Genomic DNA, 25,622 nt, shown 5'->3' with positions numbered 1-25,622 from the left:
ACCCGCGGCTCTTGAGCCGCATGCGGCTCTTTAGTCCCGCCCTAATGGCTTCCTGGAGCATTTTTAAAAAAGGATTGAAAATGGAAAAAATAATCTTTTTGTTTTAGTATGTTATTTATTTGAGGACAAACATGACACAAACCTTCCCAATTGTTAGAAAGCCCACTGTTCAATCAATCAATCAATCAATGTTTATTTATATAGCCCTAAATCACAAGTGTCTCAAAGGGCTGCACACATCCTGTTTAATATGTTTGTGTGTATGCTTCACTGATGAGAGTATTAGGTGAACATCGTTTTGTCCTACTAATTTCGGCGGTTCTTGAACTCACCGTAGTGTGGACTGTGACGCAACAGTTTGTTTACATGTAAAATCTTCCACTCCTTCTGTCTCATTTTGTCTACCAAAAGTTTTATGCTGTGTGTGAATGCACAAAGGTGAGCTTTGTTGATGTTATTGACTTGTTGGAGTGCTAATCAGGCATATTTGGTCAGTGCATGACTGCAAGCTAATCAATGCTAACATGTTATTTAGGCTAGCTGTATGTACATATTGCATCATTATGCCTCATTTAATATCCTTTACTTTGATCCTCTTTGTATATAATTTAGTTTTGCATGTCTCATGACACATTATCTGTATGTAACATTGGCTGTTATTCTGATAGTTGTGCCATGTTGTTCCAGACCACAGCAAACATGACCTAGCTTGCCAAAGATTGTAATAAATCTATTAAAAGACAGCCTGCCATTTCCTTTAACTTGGACACACACATCTATACCTTTGCCTTTGGCCATTAAAAGCCAGTAATTTCCAGGAGATATCTCACCTTCTGAGTAGCCTCTGATTTACTAATGGTTTCTAATGTAAAAATGTGTAGTATAAATATTACATTTCAACATTTCTGTCAACGAAGATTTGCCTCAGCCTGCGACACAGTCATTTTGATAGTAGGCTATTATAGCTAATATAGACACTTACGTCATGTGTTGCCTTCATTATAAGACTTATATACAGCTTTTCATTTTTTGCGGCTCCAGACAGATTTGTTTTTTGTATTTTTGGTCCAATATGGCTCTTTCAACGTTTTGGGTTGCCGACCCCTGGTATAGGGTTTTTTTCTTTCTTGCTTTGGTACAATAATAAACTTTTTTTTGTTTGTTTGGGTACTGAGAGTTCACTGGATTATGTCATACTTCTCAGTGCAAACGCATTCAAAAGACACACACATTACTCAAAGCGATGTATTTAAACCCGCATGTCCTCCACTTGCAAATCTTGTTTGCAAAGCTTAAAAACAGTAAGTTGATCTACAACAGTGTGCTAAACTGATATAGTTTATTACCACAAATAACTAATGTTCTCTATTCACGCTGTTCCATGGATCCTCCCGCTCACAAGGGCGTTGTGAGGACAGTATTCTTAACCAACATCATGCTTACTTGGTTGAGTAACGGTCACATGGCTGGAGCATAGTAATTCCTATTAACACAATTCTGGTGAAACCAGGACAGCAGCAACCCAATGTTCAGTTCAGTTTACTTTAGTTAGTCTGTGCCACTTCTGTACCATTGTTGAACACGCAGAGGTACATGAATGTACTACCGGGTATATAGTATTATATAGTTGTGTTCAGTTTTTTTTAAATCCTTTAATATTTGTTCCTTCTTTTATGTTTCTTGACCAAATTACCTGTAAAATCTGTCAGCTACACTTGAAACTTGAGTTTCCCTCAGGATCAATAAAGTATGTATTAATCTTAAACATGGTAGAGATTTAAGATATCATAGAACAGATGGTGTTCTCTTGTTCTCATAGAGAATCAGGTCAGATCTGCAGGAGTTGCGTTCATTTCTTGTATTGATAGTTTTCTTGCACTTCCGAGTCTCATTTGCAAGTATGCATTCAGTGCAGTTTGTCCAAAGGGTGTTGCCATAGTCCGAGAGTTGTATACAGCCCCAATGTGCTCCAAATATTGGAACTTCACTACAAGGCGGATTTATTATTCTTTATAGCATATTCTGATATGTTTGGCCTAAATCAGGGGTGTCAAACTTGTTTTCATTGAGTGCCACCTTGCAGTTGTGGTTGCCCTCAGAAGGCCGTTTTTAACAATGAGTAATATGTGAATATACATGTATATATAATACATTTACAATATATTTTTTTTTACATAAGATGCAAAAAAATACTTAAATTTTACTTTAAAAACTGGCAGCTCAGTCACCAGAATGTTACAGTAAAATCAGTGGGGGTTTTTTACAGCATATAAAAAAATGTAATTAATGGAATGGCAAAACAATACCACTGTTTTTAGCAGTAAAATTCAAGCAACAGACCTGCCAGGTTTTTTTTTTTACTGTAAAATCTTGTTGTTTTAATGTTTTTTTTGTTTATTTTTGTAATGTTTTAGTGTCTTAAAAAAACAGTACCAAAGTTGATTTTACGGTGAAAAACTCAGTCGGTGGAATTTAACCGTAAAATCTATTGTCAATTTTACAGTCTACAATTTGATGGATCATTTGTTTTGAAATCATAAGTCAAGCATATATTTAAGTACAATATTTATCTTTATTTTAACCAAAAATATTTTTGGAATACATAATATATCATTTTGATTCTGATAATATTGAATTTTCAAAAGATATACAATTACATGCAGTACATGATTTTAATGTCAAAAGGGAAAAACAAATATATTTAGTAAGAAAAGATTAAGCATTTTATTAACGCATATTATTTCCAGGCTTTCGCGGGCCACATAAAATAATGTGGCGGGCCAGATTTGGCCCCCTGGGCCTTGAGTTTGACACCTGTGGCCTATATTAAGTGTTCAGTTAAGTGTACTTCATGTATTACAGTGCAGTCTTTTTGTTTTTTCCTATTATTATATCATGGCGATCTATAAAGATAAGAGTGAACCATGCAAAAAACAACACTAGTTTTAGCCCTAACTTTACGACAATCAAGTTGACCAACATTTGGCTGAACAACTTTTTTAAGCACTTAATGTTCAACCTTTTGCTTCATCAATAACACCTCTCTACTTTGGTTTAGTCTTAGATGCTAACAATATCAAAAGACAAGACGTGAGGTGAACCACTACGAGCATGCCACTTAAAGCGGCCAAAACCAACTTTCTTACCTATTTGTACCCGTTTTTGTGTATTTGTAATCTGCATAAATCCTAAAAATTTTTAAATCAAACCGTGGAGGCATTGCGGAGATATTTATAAAACAACATTGCCTTCCTTGATAGTTCCTCTAAACGAGCTGTTTGGAATTTGAACTGACATGTGACGTTTTCTGCCCTGTGATGTCAGCGGCTAACTCCATATATGGTATACATTTACCCAAAGTGGTTTGCGCGAGTCCGCCATTATAGTCCGCGCTATAATCAATAAGCGCCTTCTATTTCTCTATAATACTAGCAATACTAACAACACGGAATGCTAACAACAGGGCTAATGGTGATAGCTGCGAATGCCAAGTTGACAGACTTGTGGCAGAACAATTTATGCCCGTGGTTTCACATGGAAGCCCAGTTCTGACTTAGAGGAATTACCCAGGATGTGATGAAGTATTTCCACTTAGTGGTGATGTCGCAGTAGCCGGGCAACGGCCATAGCAATGACGCTTGGAGGATGCTTTGGGCTACCAGTGAGTACTGTAATCTACAGTAGGACACACTCGAGGCTACTATATTGGGTGAAACAAGTGTAAAGGTGACTATATGGGGGTTATTTCATGTTTAGAGGGCTCTAATTATGTTTAAAAAAAACTTTTTTAAAAGGTTGTAAACTATTTTTTTAAGCTTTTATTATTAAAAGTGGCAGAAGTTCACCAGTCAGGCCTGGAACCAACTAGTCGCAATAAATGAGGGACGACTGTACTTCCATTAAGCTGAATGTACAAGTCTTGTTCTTTGATGAGCCCTGCAAAGTGTTTGCCTGTAAGTACTTGTACTAATAATGTGTATCTTAGTTGTGTATTTGATTGTCCTATTCAGAGGTGTTGACATCGCTCAATAGAATTGCCAATGCTAACCAGTAACATGTAGCAAAACTGATGTAAATTAGCATCAGGCTAGCACTTTTCTTTTAATGCCTTTCATTTATGTTGGAATGTCACATACAAGTTATTTTGCATCTCATGTAAGCAATATTAACATTTGTACTTCTGCGTGTCCAGTTTTAGGGTAAAAATACTTTAAAAAGCATGAGTGTTTATTGACAACCTGTTATCTATCTGCTAAACTAGCAACAGACTTTAGCGGGGGCGGAACATTTAAGCTACTGTACAAAATTTCTTGAAAGTACTTTTTAAAATAAGCCGTTAAGACAGTTCTTCACCCGATTTAAGTAATTTTAGCAATCTGGTTAATTGTTTTCTCAATCTTGATACTATACATGACAATAAATTAGGGTTACTAACCGGTCACTTCAAAAACAGAATTGGGGACGGCATGATAAGTGGATTATGTTTTACATATCATCTTCAAGCCGCTTTCTGACAGTCGCTTCATGATGCGCCGTTTTGTGGGCGGTCTTATTTACGTGGCTCACCTTCGGCAGCGTCTTTTCTCCGTCATCTTTGTTGTAGAGGTGTAGCGTGCAAGGACGGGGTTGGAAGAAGTGTCAAAAGATGGAGCTAACTGTTTTAATGACATTGAGACTTTACTTAAATAAATAACGGAGCAGCATCTCATCATCCGTGGCTCACAAGTGCAACAACAACGCCGGAATGTGTCCTGTGAAAAACCGTACGACCGGAACTCTCTAATAACTAAAGTTCCTTGGGTGAATAATGATAACTCAGTACACCGGTATGTTTTAGCGCTTTCAGGGCGAGTTTACTGACAAATATAAGTAAGAACTTTACACTACTTTGTATTAGAAATGGCAACAGCAGAGGATGAATGTCACATAACAAGAAGATAGAGAAAAAGAAGAAGCTTATCGACTACGAAATCGGCACGGACTACAAAGGCAGACGCGCGCAAATTTTCAGGATTTATGCAGATCCCAAATACAGATCAGAAGGTACCAGAAGGTAAGAAAAGGTGCTTTCGCATAATATTGCAAAGCAAAACGGCAGATAATATGTCTTACTTTATCCACACACCATAACAATACTCGTATGTTAAAGCACAGTACAATCCATCAAGCGGTGCGGCTTCATAGATTATCAAAGTCGTACTAAAACATTTTGATAAGATTTTTGAGCGCCGTGTGTAATGTTCTATATTTTCAATGGAACGTATGAAATTTTGGAGTTGTTTACTTGAGTCATATTGCAGTCTACATGTATCTCTTATGTGTGACTGCCATTATATTGCAGTCTACACGTATCTCTTATGTGTGACTGCCATCTACTGGTCACATTTATAATTTCACCATGTACCGTATTTTCCGGAGTATAAGTCGCTCCGGAGTATAAGTCGCTCCGGAGTATAAGACGCACCGGCCGAAAATGCATACATAATAAAGAAGGGAAAAAACATATATATAAGTCGCACTGGAGTATAAGTCGCATTTTTGGGGGAAATTTATTTGATAAAACCCAAAACCAAGAATAGACATTTGAAAGGCAATTTAAAATAAATAAAGAATAGTGAACAACAAACAATACGTGAGTGTACGTTATATGAGGCATAAATAACCAACTGAGAACGTGCCTGGTATGTTAACGTAACATATTATTGTAAGAGTCATTCAAATATCTATAACATATAGAACATGCTATACGTTTACCAAACAATCTGTCACTCCTAATCGCTAAATCCCATGAAATCTTATACGTCTAGTCTCTTACATGAATGAGCTAAATAATATTATTTGATATTTTACGGTAATGTGTTAATAATTTCACACATAAGTCGCTCCTGAGTATAAGTCGCACCCCTTGCCAAACTATGAAAAAAACTGTGACTTATAGTCCGAAAAATACGGTACCAAATAAAATAGCTTCGAGGTCGGTAAGCACAACCAAATGATTCCGTACAATAGGCGCACCGGGTTATAAAATTAAAAAATTCCCCACGACAGATACCACCGTAATGCTGCTTAGCTGTTGTGTAGCTGCTCGCTCCAAGTAGTCAAAAGCTTACAATTTTACCTTTTGTAAATGACTTGACAAAAATATGAGAAAAGACCAACCGTATGTGCTTACTGGCGGACATCTAGATGTTATCTGTCTGTCCAGCTTTCCACAAGTAGGACTGCTGGTAACGGAGCGCTTATACCGGAGTTTAGATGCATGCTGATATATCCTGATACTTGTTTCTTTTGCTAATATCAAACCAATATCAATATTGGGACCCCTACAAAGATCACTTAAATACTGACAACAAAGTCATACAATCGCAATCTGATGCAATGTTTTTTTTGTTTTTTTTATAACATCGCAATTTATTCCGTTTTTAAATTTAAGTGGAGTGGTGATTGGGGTTTTTTTGGCGACACCGAGTGTCCGCAAATTGACTTGGGCTGATATTCGATAAGTCAGTTAATCAAACGATAAATGAAAATTAACTTGGTAAGTTTGCCAGCCTCGATACCCGCTAAGTGCATGTGTGTTTATGGGCTGCAAGGGGCAGAGTGGTCACTCTTTGCAGCAGCTGTGGGCCTTTGTACCATATGTACAGTACATAAACAGTAATAATGATAACCGCTGTAAAATCCCTGACATTTAGCAGGGCTGGGCGATATAGACGAAAAAGTATATCTCGATATATATTTTTACTTAAACTCGATATTTATCTCAATATATTTTCCGGTTAAAATATACACATAGATATATTCATTTTTGAGCGAAATTAACTGAAATTGAAGTGAATGACAACTGTACTGTAAACAGTCAGTGGCACTTTTATTAACCTAGTTAGCAGAGGTGTGGACTCGAGTCACATGACTTGGACTCGAGTCAGACTCGAGTCATGAATTTGATGACTTTAGACTCGACTTGACAAAATGTAAAAAGACTTGCAACTCGACTTAGACTTTAACATCAATGACTTGTGACTTCACTTGGACTTGATCCTTTTGAATTGACATGACTTGACATGACTTGCTACTTTCCCCAAAACCCAAAGATGAAAAAGTTATTCGGGAGCGCTCCGTATTTTTCATTGTGTACTTGTCTATCAGCCTTGCGTGTGTCAGCTGGTGTGCTCTCAGTACAACAGCCAATCAAATTAGATCTACTTTGTTTTCATCACACAGCATTCATCCAATCAAATTGCAGGACAACCAACGAAGAAGACATGTCCAAACCACACGCCAGTGAACAAAAAATGATACCTAAAATAATTTTGTTTGGGTATAAAAATTACGAGGTGGTCAACACAAAACGGTTTGCAGTATGCAACACATGCGGTTCGAAAATTACTGATGGAGAGGCAACAACTTCCAACTTCGTCCGGCATTTGAAGTTGCACAAAGAACGGTAAGTTTTGAATGTAAGATAACGTTTATTGGCTAAGTAACGTGACTTTTATTTGCTGTGTAGTTAAATCAGTGAGGCTGTAAACTCACTGCTAACGTTATAACGTTATTGCAAACACGGGAATCTGTTGCAGTTCACTACCTTATTCATACTTTTTGTTCAGTGATTTTTTTTTAAGCAGGGTTACGTTAGTCAATATATCACACATAACGTTAGACGGCGGTCAGCAGCACCGCGTATTTTAGCCACCTAAAAAAAGACAAAAATAGTAAAATAAAGGTCAGTTAAAATGTATACTATATTATGAATATGTGTACCGTTTTAGCTAGCTTTCTGACATACTGTTGGTTGTTTACCTCAGTGGTCCCCAACAACTGGTCCGTGGATCGATTGGTATCGGGCCGCACAAGAAATATTTTTTTTTTTTTTTTTTTTTTTTTTTAATTAAATCAACATAAAAAACACAAGATACACTTACAAGTAGTGCACCAACCAAAACAACTCTCTCCCCCCTTTTGTTCTGGGCATTGAACATGAAGACTCTTCCTTCACTGTTCCGAGTGGCCATGAGAGTCTTGGCAGTGCCTGCCTCCAGTGCTCCAGTGGAGCGAGTTTTCAGCCATGGTGGCATCATACTACGCCCCCATCATGCACAAATGACTGACAGACTCTTGGCTAATTTGGTCTTTTGCAAATGCAATGCAGCATAGGGCCCTGACATATAAAAAGTACAACTTTTTTGTTATGTTCACGTATATGTCATGTTTTATCAATGTTAACACTTTTGTACAAATAAGTACATTTGCACTTTATTTTTCAATGTGTTTGTTCTGTAAAGGAATGAGTTAATGTTTAAAATGACTGGTTAATAGTGCTATTATAAAGTGCAATGTCAGCACAATTTTCTTTCCTGCAATTTAAAATGCACTTGTTTTAATAAATAAATACAGCGTTTGAAAAGCATACACAATCTGTGTTAATATATTAGTCTGTGGTTAAAAGGACTTGAAAGGACTCGAAACTCAAAATGCAGGACTTAGGACTTGACTTGAGACTTTCCAGTCTTGACTTTGGACTTGACTCGGGGCTTGCCTGTCTTGACTCGGGACTTGACTCGGACTTGAGGGCAAAGACTTGAGACTTACTTGTGACTTGCAAAACAATGACTTGGTCCCACCTCTGCTAGTTAGTCAAGATGGGTATTAACAGCACAGAAAAGAAACTGTTTAAGTAGGACAGAATTACATAACATGAATAAAATATTTTTGGTTGTGATTTTTAATCAAGTGCAACATTTTGCTAACAAGGTATATTTTATTTGTATTATTTGTTTGTTTTATGTAACTTGGATATTTTAAAGTTTACATTCTAATTAAAATGGGAAAATATACGAGAAACACAAGTTGCATTTGAAAGTGTATACTTGCATTATGTATTATTATTTAATCAGTGTTTAATTTGGTCTCAAAATAAAGTTGGCAATAACGTGGTTTATCGGCAATAATTTGTAGGTCAATATATCGTCAGGCAAAATGTGTTATCGGCCCAGGCCAAACCACAATAATTCATTACGCATAAGGGGAGCCGCACTTTTTGGGGAAATTTGCCTATTATTCACAGTCCTTATGTAAGACAAGAACACATTTGTTTTTCTGTTTTATGCATTCGAACTAGTCAATAAATGCCAACAAAAATAAGCTTAAAATGGAGCATCCAAACACTTCCATCATTGTTGTATGCACACACTATGTATATGTAAAATGTAGTAACAGGCACATGCATAATAACATATATTATTTATGTATTTTAGTCATTTTAAACACACGCGGTGCAATAATTTCAAAAACGCATTACAACGTTCGCTTTTTTTTTTTCAACATCACTGATTACTACTAACTGCAGACTTCATTAAAGCCAACAAACATAATAAACTATTCACTTACTGTACAATGTCTGCTCTTACTGATATAATCTTAAAATGTTGATATATTCCTGTTCAGATGAAGAATAACTCATAATCCTAGCGAAGTGTCTTTCTGGGTCTTTTTTGCCATTTCCGGGTCTAAATTGGCTGTCAAAATGTACCAACTTGTCGGTTTATGTCCACATCATTTTACTATCCAGGTGAGAGGCATGATTTATAATCTATAATAAACTATCACGAGGCCCTGGTGTGTGAATGTGAGTGTGAATGTTGTCTGTCTATCTGTGTTGGCCTTGCGATGAGGTGGCGACTTGTCCAGGGTGTACGCCGCCTTCCGCCCGAATGCAGCTGAGATAGGCTCCAGCGACCCCCCGCGACCCCGAAAAAGACAAGTGGTAGAAAATGGATGAATGGATGGAGGCGAGAAAGCAGATCACCAGCTGATGGGGTCAATATAGCAGCATAAGGAAGTTACCTCTCTGTGACAATGTGCCACTAAGCCTGAGTCCTTAACATTAGCTCTAATAATAACAATAATGCTAATATTTGGTTAATATTACATGTAAATGAAGTATTTTTGGCACTTTGATTGTTATTTATTGGGTTGTATGGTCGAAATAGGCGCAATGACATCATGGGTCCCATTGGCTTCATTGTTAGCGGACTTTTACAAAACCCAAAACCAAGTAAAGTTGGCACGTTGTGTAAATCTTCAGTTAAAACAGAACACAATCATTTTCAAATCCTTTTCAATCTATATTCAATTGAATGCACAAGATACTTAAAGTTCGAACTAAGAAACGTTATTTTTTGCAAATATTAGCTCATTTGGAATTTGATGCCTGCAACATGTTTCAAAAAATCTGGCACAAGTGGCAAAAAAGACTGAGAAAGTTGAGGGAATGCTCATCAAACACTTATTTGAAATATCCCACAGGTAAACAGGCTAATTGGTAACAGGTGGGTGCCATGATTGGGTATAAAAGCAGCTTCCATGAAATGCCCAGTGATTCATAAACAAGGATGGGGCGAGGGTCACCACTTTGTGAACAAATGCGTGACCAAATTGTCGAACCGTTTAAGAACAACATTTCACAACAAGCTATTGCAAGGAATTTAGGGATTTCACCATCTACGGTCCGTAATATCATCAAAAGGTTCAGAGAATCTGGAGAAATCCCTGCACATAAGTGGCAAACCCGTGAAATTTGATCCCTCAGGCGGCACTGCATCAAAAAATGACATCAGTGTGTAAAGGATATCACATGGGCTCAGGAAATTTTCAGAAAACCACTGTCAGTAACTACAGTTAACATCTGTAAGTGCAAGTCAAAACTCTACTATGCAAAGTGAAAGCCATTTATCAACAACACCCAGAAACACCGCCGGCTTCGCTCGGCCCCGAGCTCATCTAAGATGGACTGATGCAAAGTGGAAAAGTAGTTCTGTAGTCTGATGAGTCCACATTTCAAATTGTTTTTGGAAAATGTGGACGTCGTGTTCTCCGGACCAAAGAGGAAAAGAACAATGGCAAAGTTCAAAAGCCAGCATCTATGATGGTATGGGGGTGTATTAGTGCCCAAGACATGGGTAACTTACACATCTGTGAAGGCACCATTAATGCTGAAAGGTACATACAGGTTTTGGAGCAACATATGTTGCCATCCAAGCAACGTCTTTTTCATAGACGCCCCTGCTTATTTCAGCAAAACAATGCCAAGCCACATTCTGCACGTGTTACAACAGCGTGGCTTTATAGTAAAAGAGTGCAGGAACTAGTCTGGCCTGCTTGTAATCCAGACCTGTCTCCCATTGAAAATGTGTGGCGCATTATGAAGCGTAAGATACCACAAGGGAGACCCCGGACTGTTGAACAACTTAAGCTGTACATCAAGCAAGAATGGGAAAGAATTCCACCTGAAAAGCTACAAAAATTGGTCTCCTCAGTTCCCAAACGTTTACTGAGTGTTGTTCAAAGGAAATGCCATGTAACACAGTAGTAAAAATGCCCCTGTGTCATTTTTTTTTGCAATGTGTTGCTGCCATTAAATTCTAAGTTAATGATAACCGTATTTTTCGGACTATAAGTCGCAGTTTTTTTCATAGTTTGGCCAGGGGTGCAACTTATACTCAGGAGCGACTTATGTGTGAAATTATTAACACATTACCGTAAAATATCAAATAATATTATTTAGCTCATTCACGTAAGAGACGAGACGTGTAAGATTTCATCGGATTTAGCGATTAGGAGTGACAGATTGTTTGGTAAACGTATAGCATGTTCTATATGTTATAGTTATTTGAATGACTCTTTCCATAATATGTTACGTTAACATACCAGGCACGTTCTCAGTTGGTTATTTATGCGTCATATAACGTACACTTATTCAGCCTGTTGTTCACTGTTCTTTATTTATTTTAAATTGCCTTTCAAATGTCTATTCTTGGTGTTGGGTTTTATCAAATAAATTTCCCCCAAAAATGCGACTTATACTCCAGTGCGACTTATATATGGTTTTTTTTCTTCTTTATTATGCATTTTCGGCCGGTGCGACTTATATTCCGGAGCGACTTATACTCCGATAAATACGGTATTTGCCAAAAAATAAGTTTCTCAGTTCGAATATTAAATATCTTGTCTTTGCAGTCTATTCAATTAAATATAAGTTGAAAAGGATTTGCAAATCATTGTATTCTGTTTTAATTTACGAATTACACAACATGCCAACTTCACTGGTTTTGGGTTTTGTAGTTTATTTACAAGTTTGAATGCACAAAAAATGGCATTTGTGTTCTTTTCTCTCATAAGAATTTAAAAATTATAGGCACAATTCCCCTTTATGCTAATGACGCAGTGAGTTGGATGATGCGGACACATTTGTTACTGTATAATTTATAATACTCCTCTGCCTTAGGAGACGTTGTATGTCTAAGTAATATTCAACTATGTTAATTTGATACTTGTTTATACTGACAAATTGTTTCCAAATAATGACCTACTTTCCACAACCACAATGACATAAGATATAAGAGGATGGATTTACCTGCGCCAACTATCATGGTTTTGGCTCCACAGCAGCTGAAGCAATGAAGCAAAGATCTCGACTTGATGTTGGTGTTGAGAAACGCCACCGAGCAGCCGAGTTTCGCCAAGGCGAACCAGACGCAGATGAAGTCGGGCTCGTTGTTCATGAGCAAGGCAACGCAGTCGCCTTTCCTCACGTCGAGTTTGTGGAGGAAAACATTGGCCAACCTGTTGCTGCGCAGCTCCACGTCCTTATAGGTGAAGGTGCGTCCTTCGTATATGACAAAAGCCTTGTTGGGGATGCGGTGAGCCTGCTGGATGAACCTGTCCAGCACGGTGCACACCCTGGAGGTTAACTTGAACAGCTCCAGCCGCACGCCGTATCGAACCACACTCAACAGGAAGACGAAATCTTTCCAAAAGTACGGAAAACAAAGTGCCTGCAAAATATGAAGCGAGAAAAGAGCCATGGCCAGGGCTGAGAACCAGCCCAAAAAGAGCATGGTATCTGTTGGCGCGGAGGACGGGGAAGACGCCTCGTCCCTTACTCGTCCGCACCTACGTACTCATCGTGACAAACAAACTGTCAACGTGACGTCACCCGGCTACAAGTGGTCAAAGCGTGATGTTGGGTCGCAATACCGGAAATACTGTGGTCAAAATAAAGTACCGCTATCCTGCGTAGGCGTCATAAACACGTATTAATAATTGATGAATTACGAGATAGTTTGCATGCTTGCGAAGAAATACATGATGTAATAGTTGTGTTGAACCGCTACCGTTAACGCTGATGCATTTTTAAAAAATGAAACTACTTCCGGTTGTACCTACAATAAGAAGGAAACTTGTCGGTTTAACTCCCAGAAGTAAACAAAGTAAAGAAACAGCATGTAGGAGACATGAACACGTTCGAACAGTGGCGTAAATGTCCTTTTCATCGCCGTTATGTAAATAATTCAATGTGATGATCTTGTGTGATGACTGTATTATGATGATAGTATATATCTGATAGTATATATCTGTATCATGAATAAACCCCGACATAAACAAGTTAAAAAACTTATCCGGGTGTTACCATTTAGTGGTCAATTGTACGGAATATGTACTTCACTGTGCAACCTACTAATAAAAGTCTCAATCAATCAACCAAAAACCTCAGAGCGCCGCTTGTAACAATTGATGATAAATAAATTTGCCTATGCATTTGAATATTATATACATTTTCATCCATCCATCCATCCATTTTCTACCGCTTGTCCCTTTCGGGGTCGCGGGGGGTGCTGGAGCCTATCTCAGCTGCATTCTGGCAGAAGGCGGGGAACACCCTGGACAAGTCGCCATCTCCATCCATCCATCCAGGGACACCGAAAAGGAGGGGTAAAGGAGACGGATTCTAGGGGCCCATGATGGAGGGGGGCCCAGAGAGGCCCCTAATGATGATGAAATTATAATACAGAAAAAATAATGACACTGTTTTGGGGGCCCTGTAAAGATTCTTTTCATGGGGCCCAAAATCCCTAGCGGCGCCCCTGCATCCATCCATCCATTTTCTATCGCTTGTCCCTTTCGGGGTCGCGGGGGGTGCTGGAGCCTATCTCAGCTGCATTCTGGCAGAAGGCGGGGAACACCCTGGACAAGTCGCCATCTCCATCCATCCATCCAGGGGCGCCGAAAAGGGGGGGGTAAAGGAGACGGATTCTAGGGGCCCATGATGGAGGGGGGCCCAGAGAGGCCCGTAATGATGATGAAATTATAATACAGAAAAAATAATGACACTGTCTTGGGGACCCTGTAAAGATTCTTTTCATGGGGCCCAAAATCCCTAGCGGCGCCCCTGCATCCATCCATCCATTTTCTATCGCTTGTCCCTTTCGGGGTCGCGGGGGTTGCTGGAGCCTATCTCAGCTGCATTCGGGCGGAAGGCGGCGTACACCCTGGACAAGTCGCCATCTCATCACAGATAGACAGACAACATTCACATTCACACTATAGGGCCAATTTAGTGTTGCCAATGCCAATGAACCTATCCCAAGGTTGCATGTTTGGAGGTGGGAGGAAGCCGGAGTACCCGGAGGGAATTACCCACACAGCCACGGGGAGAACACACAAACTCCACACAGAAAGATCCCAAGCCCGGGATTGAACTCAGGACCTTCGTATTGTGAGGCACATGCACTAACCCCGTACCGTGCTGCCCTTCACGTTTAATATGTTTTTTGCCATTTTAATTTTGACAGTACCACATAAGATATGTTTTAATTGCTGATGCAGGTTTATTGATTTTTAAATGCGCCAGAAAATAACCCATTTTGTACACTGTTGAGGTGTTTCAATGCACTTTCACTGTTAAAAAAAAACAGTTTTTTTGTTTCTTGTTAGGTCCATAAATATTTCAACTGCTCACTCTTTACGATCACTTGAATTGGTATTTTCTTCAGTTATGTCGATTAAAGGCCATTGATGTTGAAATGTATAAGTTACGCATCCATATTGGCTATCTGTGTGTTTAACAATGTATCTTTCAAGGTGAATCAAATAAGACTTCATAGTTTACGGTGGACTCTGAACAGCAGTAACAGAAATGGTTGAAGACAACTGAGCTCAGCCGGTTTACTTTCCCCGCAGTCCTTTAAAGAACCTTTGACTTCCTCAAATGAGTATACTGAACAATTTGAAGGTCATAAACAAAATACAAAATGTGATTCTACCACAGGGATAACCAAACCTTTCTCCTCAATTTGACATACTTGGATGGCATTTGGACTATTTTCATGACTGTCGAACAACATGTGTTTTATGCCCAACTTTTTTTCTAGCAGTTGTGGGAAAACCAGCCTTGCGAGAAAACAAGCTGTCTTTGGGAGTTCACTCACAAAACAAGTTGAGATTGACTCAAATACGTCTGTCAGGTTACTTATCCCAAAAAAGGAACTGAAATAATAACTGAATTACTCCTTAATACATTTATTTAATTGAGGAATGTCAAAGTTAACACAAGTTAATGTTATTTTCTTTGAGGGTGCCATTTGTTAAACAAGCTTGCATAATGTGTGATTGTTGGTCCACACAGTACGTGAAAACACGCTGCAGTCAACGTTGAGCCACAAGCGGAAACAAACAAACGAGCAGAAATGGACAAAGGGTGCACTTTGAATGGTAAGGCTAGCCCCGAAGCCCGCAGATGGGTCTCCCTACAAGGCCATAGTACTGTAAGGCTGCAGCTATCAATTATTTTAGTAGTCGCATAATCTATCGACTAGTTTGTTAAATTCATAGAGAAATCGGGGGATTGATTCTTTGTCGGGTCCTCACAATCATCAATCAAATATTATTCATATAGCCCTTATTCAGAAATGTCTCAAAGGGCTGCACAAACCATAACGAAATCTTCTGATCCCACATAAGGGCAAGAAAAAACTCAATCCAATGGGAACAACGATAAGACCTGGAAGGGGCCGCACTCCTGGGTGACCGGTGCAACGGATGCCAAGTAGATACGGTTAATAACATGAGAGTCCAGTCCATAGTGACGCCTCTTGTATGTATAACCTCTCCACGCATAAGAGGGGGGCAGAGCAGAAAAGAGAGACGGCAGATCAACTGGTTTAAAAAGGGGTCTACTTAAAGACTAGGGTGTATAAACAAGTTTTTAAGATGGGACTTAAATTCTTCTTCTGAGGTAGCATCTCTAACTGTTAACGGTTGGCATTCCAGAGTACTGGAGCCCGAATAGAAAACGCTTTAAAGCATGCAGACATTTTGGGGTTCTGGAAATCACTAATAAGCCAGAATTCTTAGAATGCAAATTTCTGGCCGGGACATACAGTATGGTACAATACAATCAGCAAGATAGGATAGAGCTCGACTGTTATTTTATACGTACCGTATTCTTCGGAGTATAAGTGGCTCCGGCCAAAAATGCATAATAAAGAAGGAAAAAAACATATATAAGTCGCACTGGAGTATAAGTCGCATTTTTGGGGGAAATTTATTTGATAAAACCCAACACCAAGAATATACATTTGAAAGGCAATTTAAAATAAGTAAAGAATAGTGAACAACAGGCTGAATAAGTGTACGTTATATGAGGCATAAATAACCAACTGAGAACGTGCCTGGTATGTTAATGTAACATATTATGGTAAGAGTCATTCAAATAACTATAACCTATAGAACATGCTATACGTTTACCAAACAATCTGTCACTCCTAATCGCTAAATCCGATGAAATCTTATACGTCTAGTCTCTTACGTGAATGAGCTAAATAATATTATTTGATATTTTACGGTAATGTGTTAATAATTTCACACATAAGTCGCTCCTGAGTATAAGTCGCACCCTCGGCCAAACTATGAAAAAAACTGCGACTTATAGTCCGAAAAATAAGGTAAGTAGTAAAACCTTAAAGTCACACCTTAAGTGCAAAACAAAAGCCAGTGCAGGTGAGCAAAATTGGACAATTTTTAGCGATATTACGGAGATGAAAGAAGGCTGTTTTAGTAACACTCTTAATGTGTGACTCCAATGAGAGAGTTGGGTCAAAGATAATACCGAGATTCTTTACCGAGTTGCTTTGTAGAATTGTTTGGGGACGGCGTGGCGAAGTTGGTAGAGTGGCCGTGCCAGCAATCGGAGGGTTGCTGGTTGCTGATTACTGGGGTTCAATCCCCACCTTCTACCATCCTAGTCACGTCCGTTGTGTCCTTGGGCAAGACACTTCACCCCTTGCTCCTGATGGCTGCTGGTTAGCGCCTTTGCATGGCAGCTCCCGCCATCAGTGTGTGAATGTGTGTGTGAATGGGTGAATGTGGAAATACTGTCAAAGCGCTTTGAGTACCTTGAAGGTAGAAAAGCGCTATACAAGTATAACCCATTTATCATTTATTTGTCAAATGTTAAAAGTGGTATTATATATCATAAGGTGGTGTGAGTCTCACACTGGGGTTGTTTTTGCAGATGTCACAAAGCAGGCATTGTGCACCCTGTGTGTTGTAGTACTGCTCTAAATGCCTTTCCACATATTCTGGGGGTCATTGGAGGCAAAGTGACCCCGGTCTTTTGTGCATATAGTAGCAGGCTTAAGCCTTCTCGATGCCTGTGGCTAGCTCCCTTCTACCTGCCCTGAGAGCTGATGCTTTGCTTGTCCTATAGGCAGCATCCTTAGCCATCAGCAGTGCTCTGAACTCTGCATTCAACCAGGGCTTCTTGTTCGGGTAGACAGTGATTGTCTTGGTGGTGGTGGAGACATAATCAGCACTGTTGTCCCCAGCGTTACTAGTGCTTAATTTGCAGGGAGGTAATAGGGCCATGAAGCTCCTGCAGTGCCTCGCTAGCATTAGCATTACTTGGCACTCAGTGGGATGTACACAGTGGTCTTGAACACGGCTGTTAACACGCAAGGCAGATAAGTCAGCGCCAACACCGCAGTCGATAAGCTTCTTCTTTTTCTCTATCTTCTTATGGGACATTCATCCTCCGATGTTGCCATTTCTAATATAAAGTAGTGTACAGTTCTTATATCTATCAGTAAACTCGCCATGAAAGCGTTAAAACATACCGGTGTAGTGAGCTTACATTATTCATCCAAGGAACTTTAGTTATTAGAGTTCCAGTCGGACGATTTTTCACGGGACACATTTCCGGTGTTCTTGTTTCTGGATGAGGAGATGCTGCTGTTATTGATTGAAGTAAAGTCTGAATGTCATTAAAACAGTTAGCTCCATCTTTTGACACTTCTTCCACTCCCGTCCTTGCACGCTACACCGCTACAACAAAGATGACGGGGAGAAGACGCTGCCGAAGGTGAGCCACGTAAATAAGACCGCCCACAAAACGGCGCATCCTGAAGCGACTGTCAGAAAGTGGCTTGAAGATGATCTGTAAAACATAATCCATGCAACATTTTGACCAAATAACCACCATTACATGTTATGTAGACCACAAGGAAGTGTTTACATTTAGAAGAAAAAAAAATATGACTCCTTTAATACGCCCTATAATCCGGTTCACCTAATGTATGAAAAAAGATAAAAAATAAGACCATTCATCGGCAGCGCGCCTTATAATCCAGTGCGCCCTATGGTCCAGAAAATACGGTAGTTGAAACGTAATTGTGAAAGCTTTTTGTTGAGGTATTTTTTTTTTTTAATTTGCCATCTCGTTGCAGATCGTGCACAGGAAAAAATATGTAACGGCTTTCTTAGTCCTGGCTGGATTCAAAGGAAATTAAATTCTAAAAACCTGAAAGGATTAAGAAATATTTGTATGTATATGCTGTACAAAGTACAACGAAGACCTTGAACTTAATTATTTAAGTGCATGTAAGCTTATCTATTGATCTGTACATTCTTATGATTACAATTGACTGATTGATTACAATTGTACTGTACTGCAAATTGACTGATTACAATTGTACTGTACTGCAAAAAAACAAAAACTGTCAACTTGAATACTTACTCTGACTAATATCATATCCAACAATGTTATGCATTGAATTTGACTGTGATACCTAGTGTGACCAGCAGAGGTCCACCTATCCTCAATGTTCAGCCAGACGCCAAGAAGAAGACAACTCTTCCTACAGATTTTGGTAAGCACAATTGACGTGTCTGAGACTTCTGTTTTTACTTTTCGGCACTTTTTCAAAACAAAAAGGTAACCTTATGGTTGACAACTGTTTTACTTGAAACTTTAATATAGAAAATGGGAAAATTATTCATGGAACATACAACATTTCTTTTAGAGAGGTTGTCTGCTAGCCAAATGTTAAGACATGTCCTAATTACTATAGCAGATAATACAATTGGCACATTTATAAAGGATAGCAACCTAGAAATGGTTATTTGTAATATTTTGCTGCGAGGAAAAAATATAGACTATTGGATTACAGTTGTAGTTTTCAATTATTTAAATACAAAAACCCCTAAACTTAATAATATAGTATCAATTACATTTATTTCAGATGAGCTCAGTTTGTTGTCAAACTATTCATCTTTTAATTAGTAATGATTCTTATTTACGTTTGTTTTCTTTAACAGGTTTTGTTTGTATGTGGTTGTATTTATTTTTTTATATCGATATGTACAAAACCCAAAACCAGTGAAGTTGGCACGTTGTGTAAGTCATAAATAAATACAGAATACAATGATTTGCAAATCCTTTTCAACTTATATTCATTTGAATTCACTGCAAAGACAAGATATTGAATGTTCGAACTGAGAAACTTTATTTTTTTGCAAATTTTAGCTCATTTGGAATTTGATGCGTGCAGCATGTTTCAAAAAAGCTGGCACAAGTGGCAAAAAAGACGGAGAAAGTTGAGGAATGCTCATCTAACACTTATTTGGAACATCCCACAGGTGAACAGGCTAATCGGGAACAGGTGGGTGGCATGATTGGGAATAAAAGCAGCTTCCATGAAATGCTCAGTCATTCACAAACAAGGATGGGGCGATGGTCACCACTTTGTGAACAAATGCGTGAGCAAATTGTCGCGCAGTTTAAGAACAACATTTCTCAACAAACTATTGCAAGGAATTTAGGTATTTCACCGTCTACGGTCCATAATATCATCAAAAGGTTCAGAGAATCTGGAGAAATCACTGCACTGCACGAAAACCAACATTGAATGCCCATGACCTTTGATCCCTTAGGTGGTACTGCATCAAAAAGTGACATCAGTGTGTACAGGATATCACCACATGGGTTAAAACTCTGCTATGCAAAGCGGAAGCGATTTATCAACAACACCCAGAAACGCCGCCGGCTTCACTGGACCCGAGCTCATCTAAGGTGGACTCATGCAAAGTGGAAAAGTGTTCTGTGGTCTGACGAGTCCACATTTCAAATTGTTTTTGGAAACTGGACGTTGTGTTTTGCGGGCGGTATAGCTCGGTTGGTAGAGTGGCTGTGCCAGCAACTTGAGGGTTCCAGGTTCGATCACCGCTTCCGCCATCCTAGTCACTGCCGTTGTGTCCTTGGGCAAGAGACTTTACCCACCTGCTCCCAGTGCCACCCACACTGGTTTAAATGTAACTTAGATATTGTGTTTCACTATATAAAAGTGCATTGGGTCACTAGAGAAAAGCGTTGTATAATTCACTTCACTTTTGTATGTCAGCAAACATGCCTTTTGTGCATAAATATTTCTCCATGTTTTAATCGTCTACATTTGTTCACATACACGCCCAAATCCATGTCAAACTGTACTTTCGGGTGAACTCGGCATCTCAAATGGGTTAGCAAAAATGACAATTACATACATGGCATTCATGTATTTCCACATTTAATTGAACTAATATTTGTAAAATCAGACGAACTATAACATTATTCATTTTTGTTTTACTTTAAAAAACAAATTATGAAAAAACACATTTTCCAGTGGTCGTTTTAAACAAACACATACACATCAAACTACTCATTCGACCCCTGGCTTTTAAACACTTGACTTTGACACACATTTCAAAATAAAAGTTCCAATCCAGTATATTACTTAATAAAAGCAATTCTGCTGGTGTAGGAAAAGAGCAAGTCAAATGACGATAGAATAATAATTTTGGTAATATAACTTGCAGATGAATGGCGGGGGATTCTGAGATGTTTGTTGCTGATTGGCCAAGAGGGATCACATGACGGAGCAGCCTCTGGTGGCCATATCTTCATCCTGCATCAAAAGCAAGTCAGTCATTTATTTTACATTACTGTTTAAAAACAATGTTTTCTTTGAGTTTATCAATTTGTCACTTTTTTTGGTAAAAAATGTACATTCATAGTTAATTATTATGAACGTTTGAAGGTAAAACGAGGAGAAAAAGATTATTAGCATTTTGTCAGTGTTGGAGTTATATAGTGCATTTAATAGTCGAGTTGTTGTGTTAAAGGGGCCATTATGAAAAACCAACTTTTCTTCTTGCTATGCCGTGTCCTGCAAATTTGACAACAAGCGAACAAAGGCGTCCTCAATGCAATGTAGCATATTTGCCAACTAGCTAGTGGCTAATGTCCCTTCAAAGTGAGTCACTAATCCTTGCCTTAATTTAAAAATATTAGAAAATGGATGGATGCATGGATGTAATGCAAGGGAATAATTTAAATATTGAATTGATATTGTTACACCGCTATCCTGCGTTTTTGTTTGATTATAAATGTGATCAAAAATTGAATTATTTAACTATCTTACACAAAGCTGAAATGTCAGTATTGATGACCAATTCTGCCTCTGTAACTACTTGGTATTGGATTAATACCCAAATTTGTAGTATCGCCCAAAACTAATGTAAACTATCCAAACAACGGAAGATTAAGTGTTTATTACATTTTAACAGAAGTGCAGATAGAAACATGTTACAGCAGAAAGCAAACAGATATTAACAATTCATTAACAAGCAGAATAATAATAGTTTTGATCAAATAAATCAACCGTACATGGCGCAAGATGTTACAACATGCGTCAGCAGCTAAATCAGGAGCTTTTGTAACCCATTTGGAAATGTTTCTATTAACATATATATGCCAAATAATATATACCGTATTTTCCGCACTATAAGGCGCACCTAAAAACCTCCAATTTTCTCAAAAGCTGACAGTGCGCCTTATAATCCGGTGCGCCTTATATACGGACCAATATTGAGCCACAACAAGTCTCGCAACTATGGGATGCATAACGTAACCCCAGCCTCTACTGTAGCGTCTATTCTATGCGCCTTATAATGCGGTGCGCCTTATATATGAACAACATCTTAAAATAGGCCATTCATTGAAGGTGCGCCTTATAATCCGGTGCGCCTTATAGTGCGGAAAATACAGTAATGATATCACAGGAGTCTGCAATATGTATCACAATACAGACACATAAAGTCAATATAAGAGTAATATACACCATAATAAAGTAAATAGTGCAAAAACACTAAACAAATGCAAAAACGATTGGCTTTTATTTCCTGAGTTTGTAATCAATGACAAAAAAATTACAAAAAACTATTTCGGATAGAAAAAAATATCGATGTAACCACTGTAGTATCGACCATATATCGATGCAATACTTGGTATTGTTACTGTCTATATTTGTATTGTTTCGCCCACCCCTGTTTACATTAAAGGGCTTAGCTTAGTGGTTAGCATGGCTTATTCTATCCTTTGTGCATAGTGTACCATGTTTAGCTAATCCTCCTCCTCCAGTGATAATGATACTTGTAAGAAACAATGACATGGAGGCAAAGATTGCTGACTTAAAAACGGCTTTGCGCTGTGGAAAGAACTGCGAGCTTGTTAGTGAGGAAACTCTATAGAACACCTTTGTTTGCTTTTTGCTGTCAAATTTGCACAACATAGCAAAAATGTGTCATCAACCTACATTATCACAATATAATGATAGTATTAGAAAACCCAAATGTGAATGTTGGTAGTCAAAATTTAATTCCACACAAAACAGAATTTATTTTGTTAGGATCTAATGTGTACTAACTTGATGCTGGTAGAAGCGCTCTTCCTTCTCTCCATCATTATCTTCCTCGTCGTTACCTTCATCTGTTGTCATCTTGTAAGTCATGCTTTTCTCTGCTACTTCCTAAAACCAATGCAAATCAAATAATTCATCAGCAGAATACACATACAGACATGTTGGGTGTAGCCACGTAAGCCAGGTAAAATTATTCCTAAAATAGTTGTGTACAATAATTAAGAGTGACTTTAAGACTTACAGAATATCTATACAGTAAACCCTTGTGTATCACTGGTACAGTCGCTCCTCGTTTATCGCTGTAATTGGCCAAAGTAGGATTCTTCAATCAATCAATTGATTGATTGATTGAGGATTCTTACTGATAAATCGAATGTTTTCATAGTTAAGAGCATAAAAACCTGTTCACAACCTATTAATTTTTTTTAATTATTATTACAGCGCTCGAGAAATTAAGTAACACCTGTGTAGTCACCTTTACAATGTTTTCAACCAGTACTTAATATTAAAAAATAAGGCACATACTGTAATACATTAGGACATAAATAAGACAGAGTACTGTACAATAATCAAGGTTCAAGGTTCAACTTTATTGTCCCCGCGGGGAAATTTGTCTTGGGCACAGTGCATCATTGCTTTCTTAACATACACAAAAACAACAGAACAAAAACACAAGCACAGACACAACCACAACCACAACCACAACCAGACAACTAACATTTAAACATCAGAACATGGAGCTTGATAGACATAGGTGGCACTTTGATGTAGGCATAAAATCTACAGTATGGAGATAAAGATAAAGTACCAGTGTGCATTGCACTAGAGCTCATGGATAAAGTGCTATGTGCTAAAGTGCTTAGTTCTAAAGTGCTATGTGCTAAAGTGCTATGTGCTAAAGTGCTATGTGCTAAAAAAGTGCTAACCTATGTATTAACATTCTATTGCACATTGTTGGTCATCTTAATGGAGGCTGGGACAAATGATAATTTAAGGCGGTTACATTTGCATAGTGGGACCCGGAGTCTTCTCCCTGATGGCAGGGTTCCATATTCAGGGAAGAGTGGGTGTTGTGAGTTGGAAATAATTTTCTTAGCTTTTTTCCTAACTGCCTGCTCATAGATGCTCTGTATAGGCTCATATTCTTTCCTCCCTACGATTTTCATTGCCGTTTTATGCATGCCGGCCAGTTTGCTTTTTAGCTTAACGGTTAGGTTGCCAAACCATGAGGTGATCCCGTATCTAATGATGCTCTCTACAATGGCACGGTAGAAAATCATCATGATGTGGCTGCTTACGCCATACAATCTTAATCTTCGCAAAAAATATAGCCTCTGTTGCAGTCTATTGCACAGTTTGTCAATATGTGTCTTCCAGCAGAGAAGATTATCAATATGAACCCCTAAATATTTATATGAGGATACCTGGGTGATTTCCTGATTTTTAATGACCACTGGCTCATGGTCAGTCACTTTCCTCGGATCCAAAACCATTTCCTGTGTCTTGGTCACATTTAGAATAAGATGGTTGGTATCACACCACCTAATAAATAAGTCTGTCTCGTCTTGGTACACAGAGGGGTCTGTATCCTTGTGTAGAAGGCTTAGGAGCACGGTATCGTCCGCAAATTTCACCATATAATTGTTAGGGTGCACAGTCCTACAATCATTGGTGTACAATGTAAACAGTGTTGGTGATACAACGCAACCCTGTGGGACGCCTGTGTTGCAGTGTTTGGTGTCTGACAGTGTTCTGTTGACCTTCACTTGCTGTGTTCTGTTTGTTAAAAAAGACTGGAACCATTTGATCAAGGTGGAGTTTACACCCATGTCTTTGAGCTTCTCCAAGAGTATGTGAATTTGCACTGTATTAAAAGCTGAGCTGAAATCAACAAATACAATTCTAGCATAAGCTTTTGTGTTCTCAATGTCGACTTTCTCCCACACATGCAGTTCTTCACTAAAAATATTAATTCAAACCACTGACCAGTGAAAATACAGCAACCTGTTAAGATGTTGATGATCTGAGGGTACACAACCTTACATTTGTTTACCTAAGTTAATTTAGCCCCTTTATGCCTAAAAGTTTTCAATTTAGAGCTTACAGCCAATTTTGACTAATAACAGTTTGTAGTCAAACTCAGAAAAGCGAGGAATAGTGATATGATTTTTTAATAAACATATTTTGAAAAATCGAGATCGAGATAGATTGAAGACACATAATTGGAAGTGTTAAGTGGTAAATTATTTTCTGCAAAGTAAAAATTATTATTAATGGATCGATATTTATATAGCTAGAGCCTATGTAGCAAAGTCAAGACCCACGGGCCAGATTCGGCCCGCGAATGAATTATCTATGCCTCCCGGGCTGATATTTGATTAGTTTTAGAACCGGTCTGCAGGCCACAGCCGCCTGCTGCTGTTTTGCACGCACCAATACTCCATCAGTGTTGGTGCTAGGAATTTTCAAAATGGGGTCCCAGGGACCCCATCAGGTCATAAAAATGGGGTCCCACAGTAAATTTTTAGGGTACCACTTTTTTGTAACCGTTTTGAAAACAAATGATAAATGTAACTATGCATTATCCTGTTATATGTCACATTCTATATTGTGTTTTGGAAAAAGGTTGTCAGAAATATTAATTAATTAAAACAAATAATACAAATGAAAATTAATTTTTATGCATATGTACATTTATTCAGTTATAAACATTAATTCACTTTCTTCTTTCCTTCATGGATCTAAACTTTACCGCTGCCGGTATTTTTT

The 25,622-nt window shown here is 38.4% G+C and overlaps 2 protein-coding genes across 2 annotated transcripts in view; both read right to left on the bottom strand.

Moving 5' to 3' along the window:
* Nucleotides 1-12,987, bottom strand: part of slc27a6 (solute carrier family 27 member 6) — a 91,034-nt gene extending 78,047 nt beyond the window's left edge. Inside the window, exon 1 of the mRNA XM_061980729.2 lies at nucleotides 12,416-12,987. Within this exon, the coding sequence (XP_061836713.2) occupies nucleotides 12,416-12,899 (484 nt within the window). The 5' untranslated portion in view covers nucleotides 12,900-12,987. The remainder of the gene's footprint in view (nucleotides 1-12,415) is intronic.
* Nucleotides 12,988-19,626: 6,639 nt separating this feature from the next.
* Nucleotides 19,627-25,622, bottom strand: part of lmnb1 (lamin B1) — a 38,808-nt gene continuing 32,812 nt past the window's right edge. Inside the window, exons 10-11 of the mRNA XM_061980728.2 lie at nucleotides 22,860-22,961; nucleotides 19,627-21,059 (exon numbers count right to left, since the gene is read on the bottom strand). Of these exons, the coding sequence (XP_061836712.2) occupies nucleotides 21,021-21,059; nucleotides 22,860-22,961 (141 nt within the window). The 3' untranslated portion in view covers nucleotides 19,627-21,020. The remainder of the gene's footprint in view (nucleotides 21,060-22,859; nucleotides 22,962-25,622) is intronic.

This window comes from Nerophis lumbriciformis, linkage group LG20 (assembly GCF_033978685.3).
Source record: "Nerophis lumbriciformis linkage group LG20, RoL_Nlum_v2.1, whole genome shotgun sequence".
Taxonomy (NCBI): Eukaryota; Metazoa; Chordata; class Actinopteri; order Syngnathiformes; family Syngnathidae; genus Nerophis; species Nerophis lumbriciformis.
This window is presented reverse-complemented; position numbering and strand designations above follow the sequence as displayed.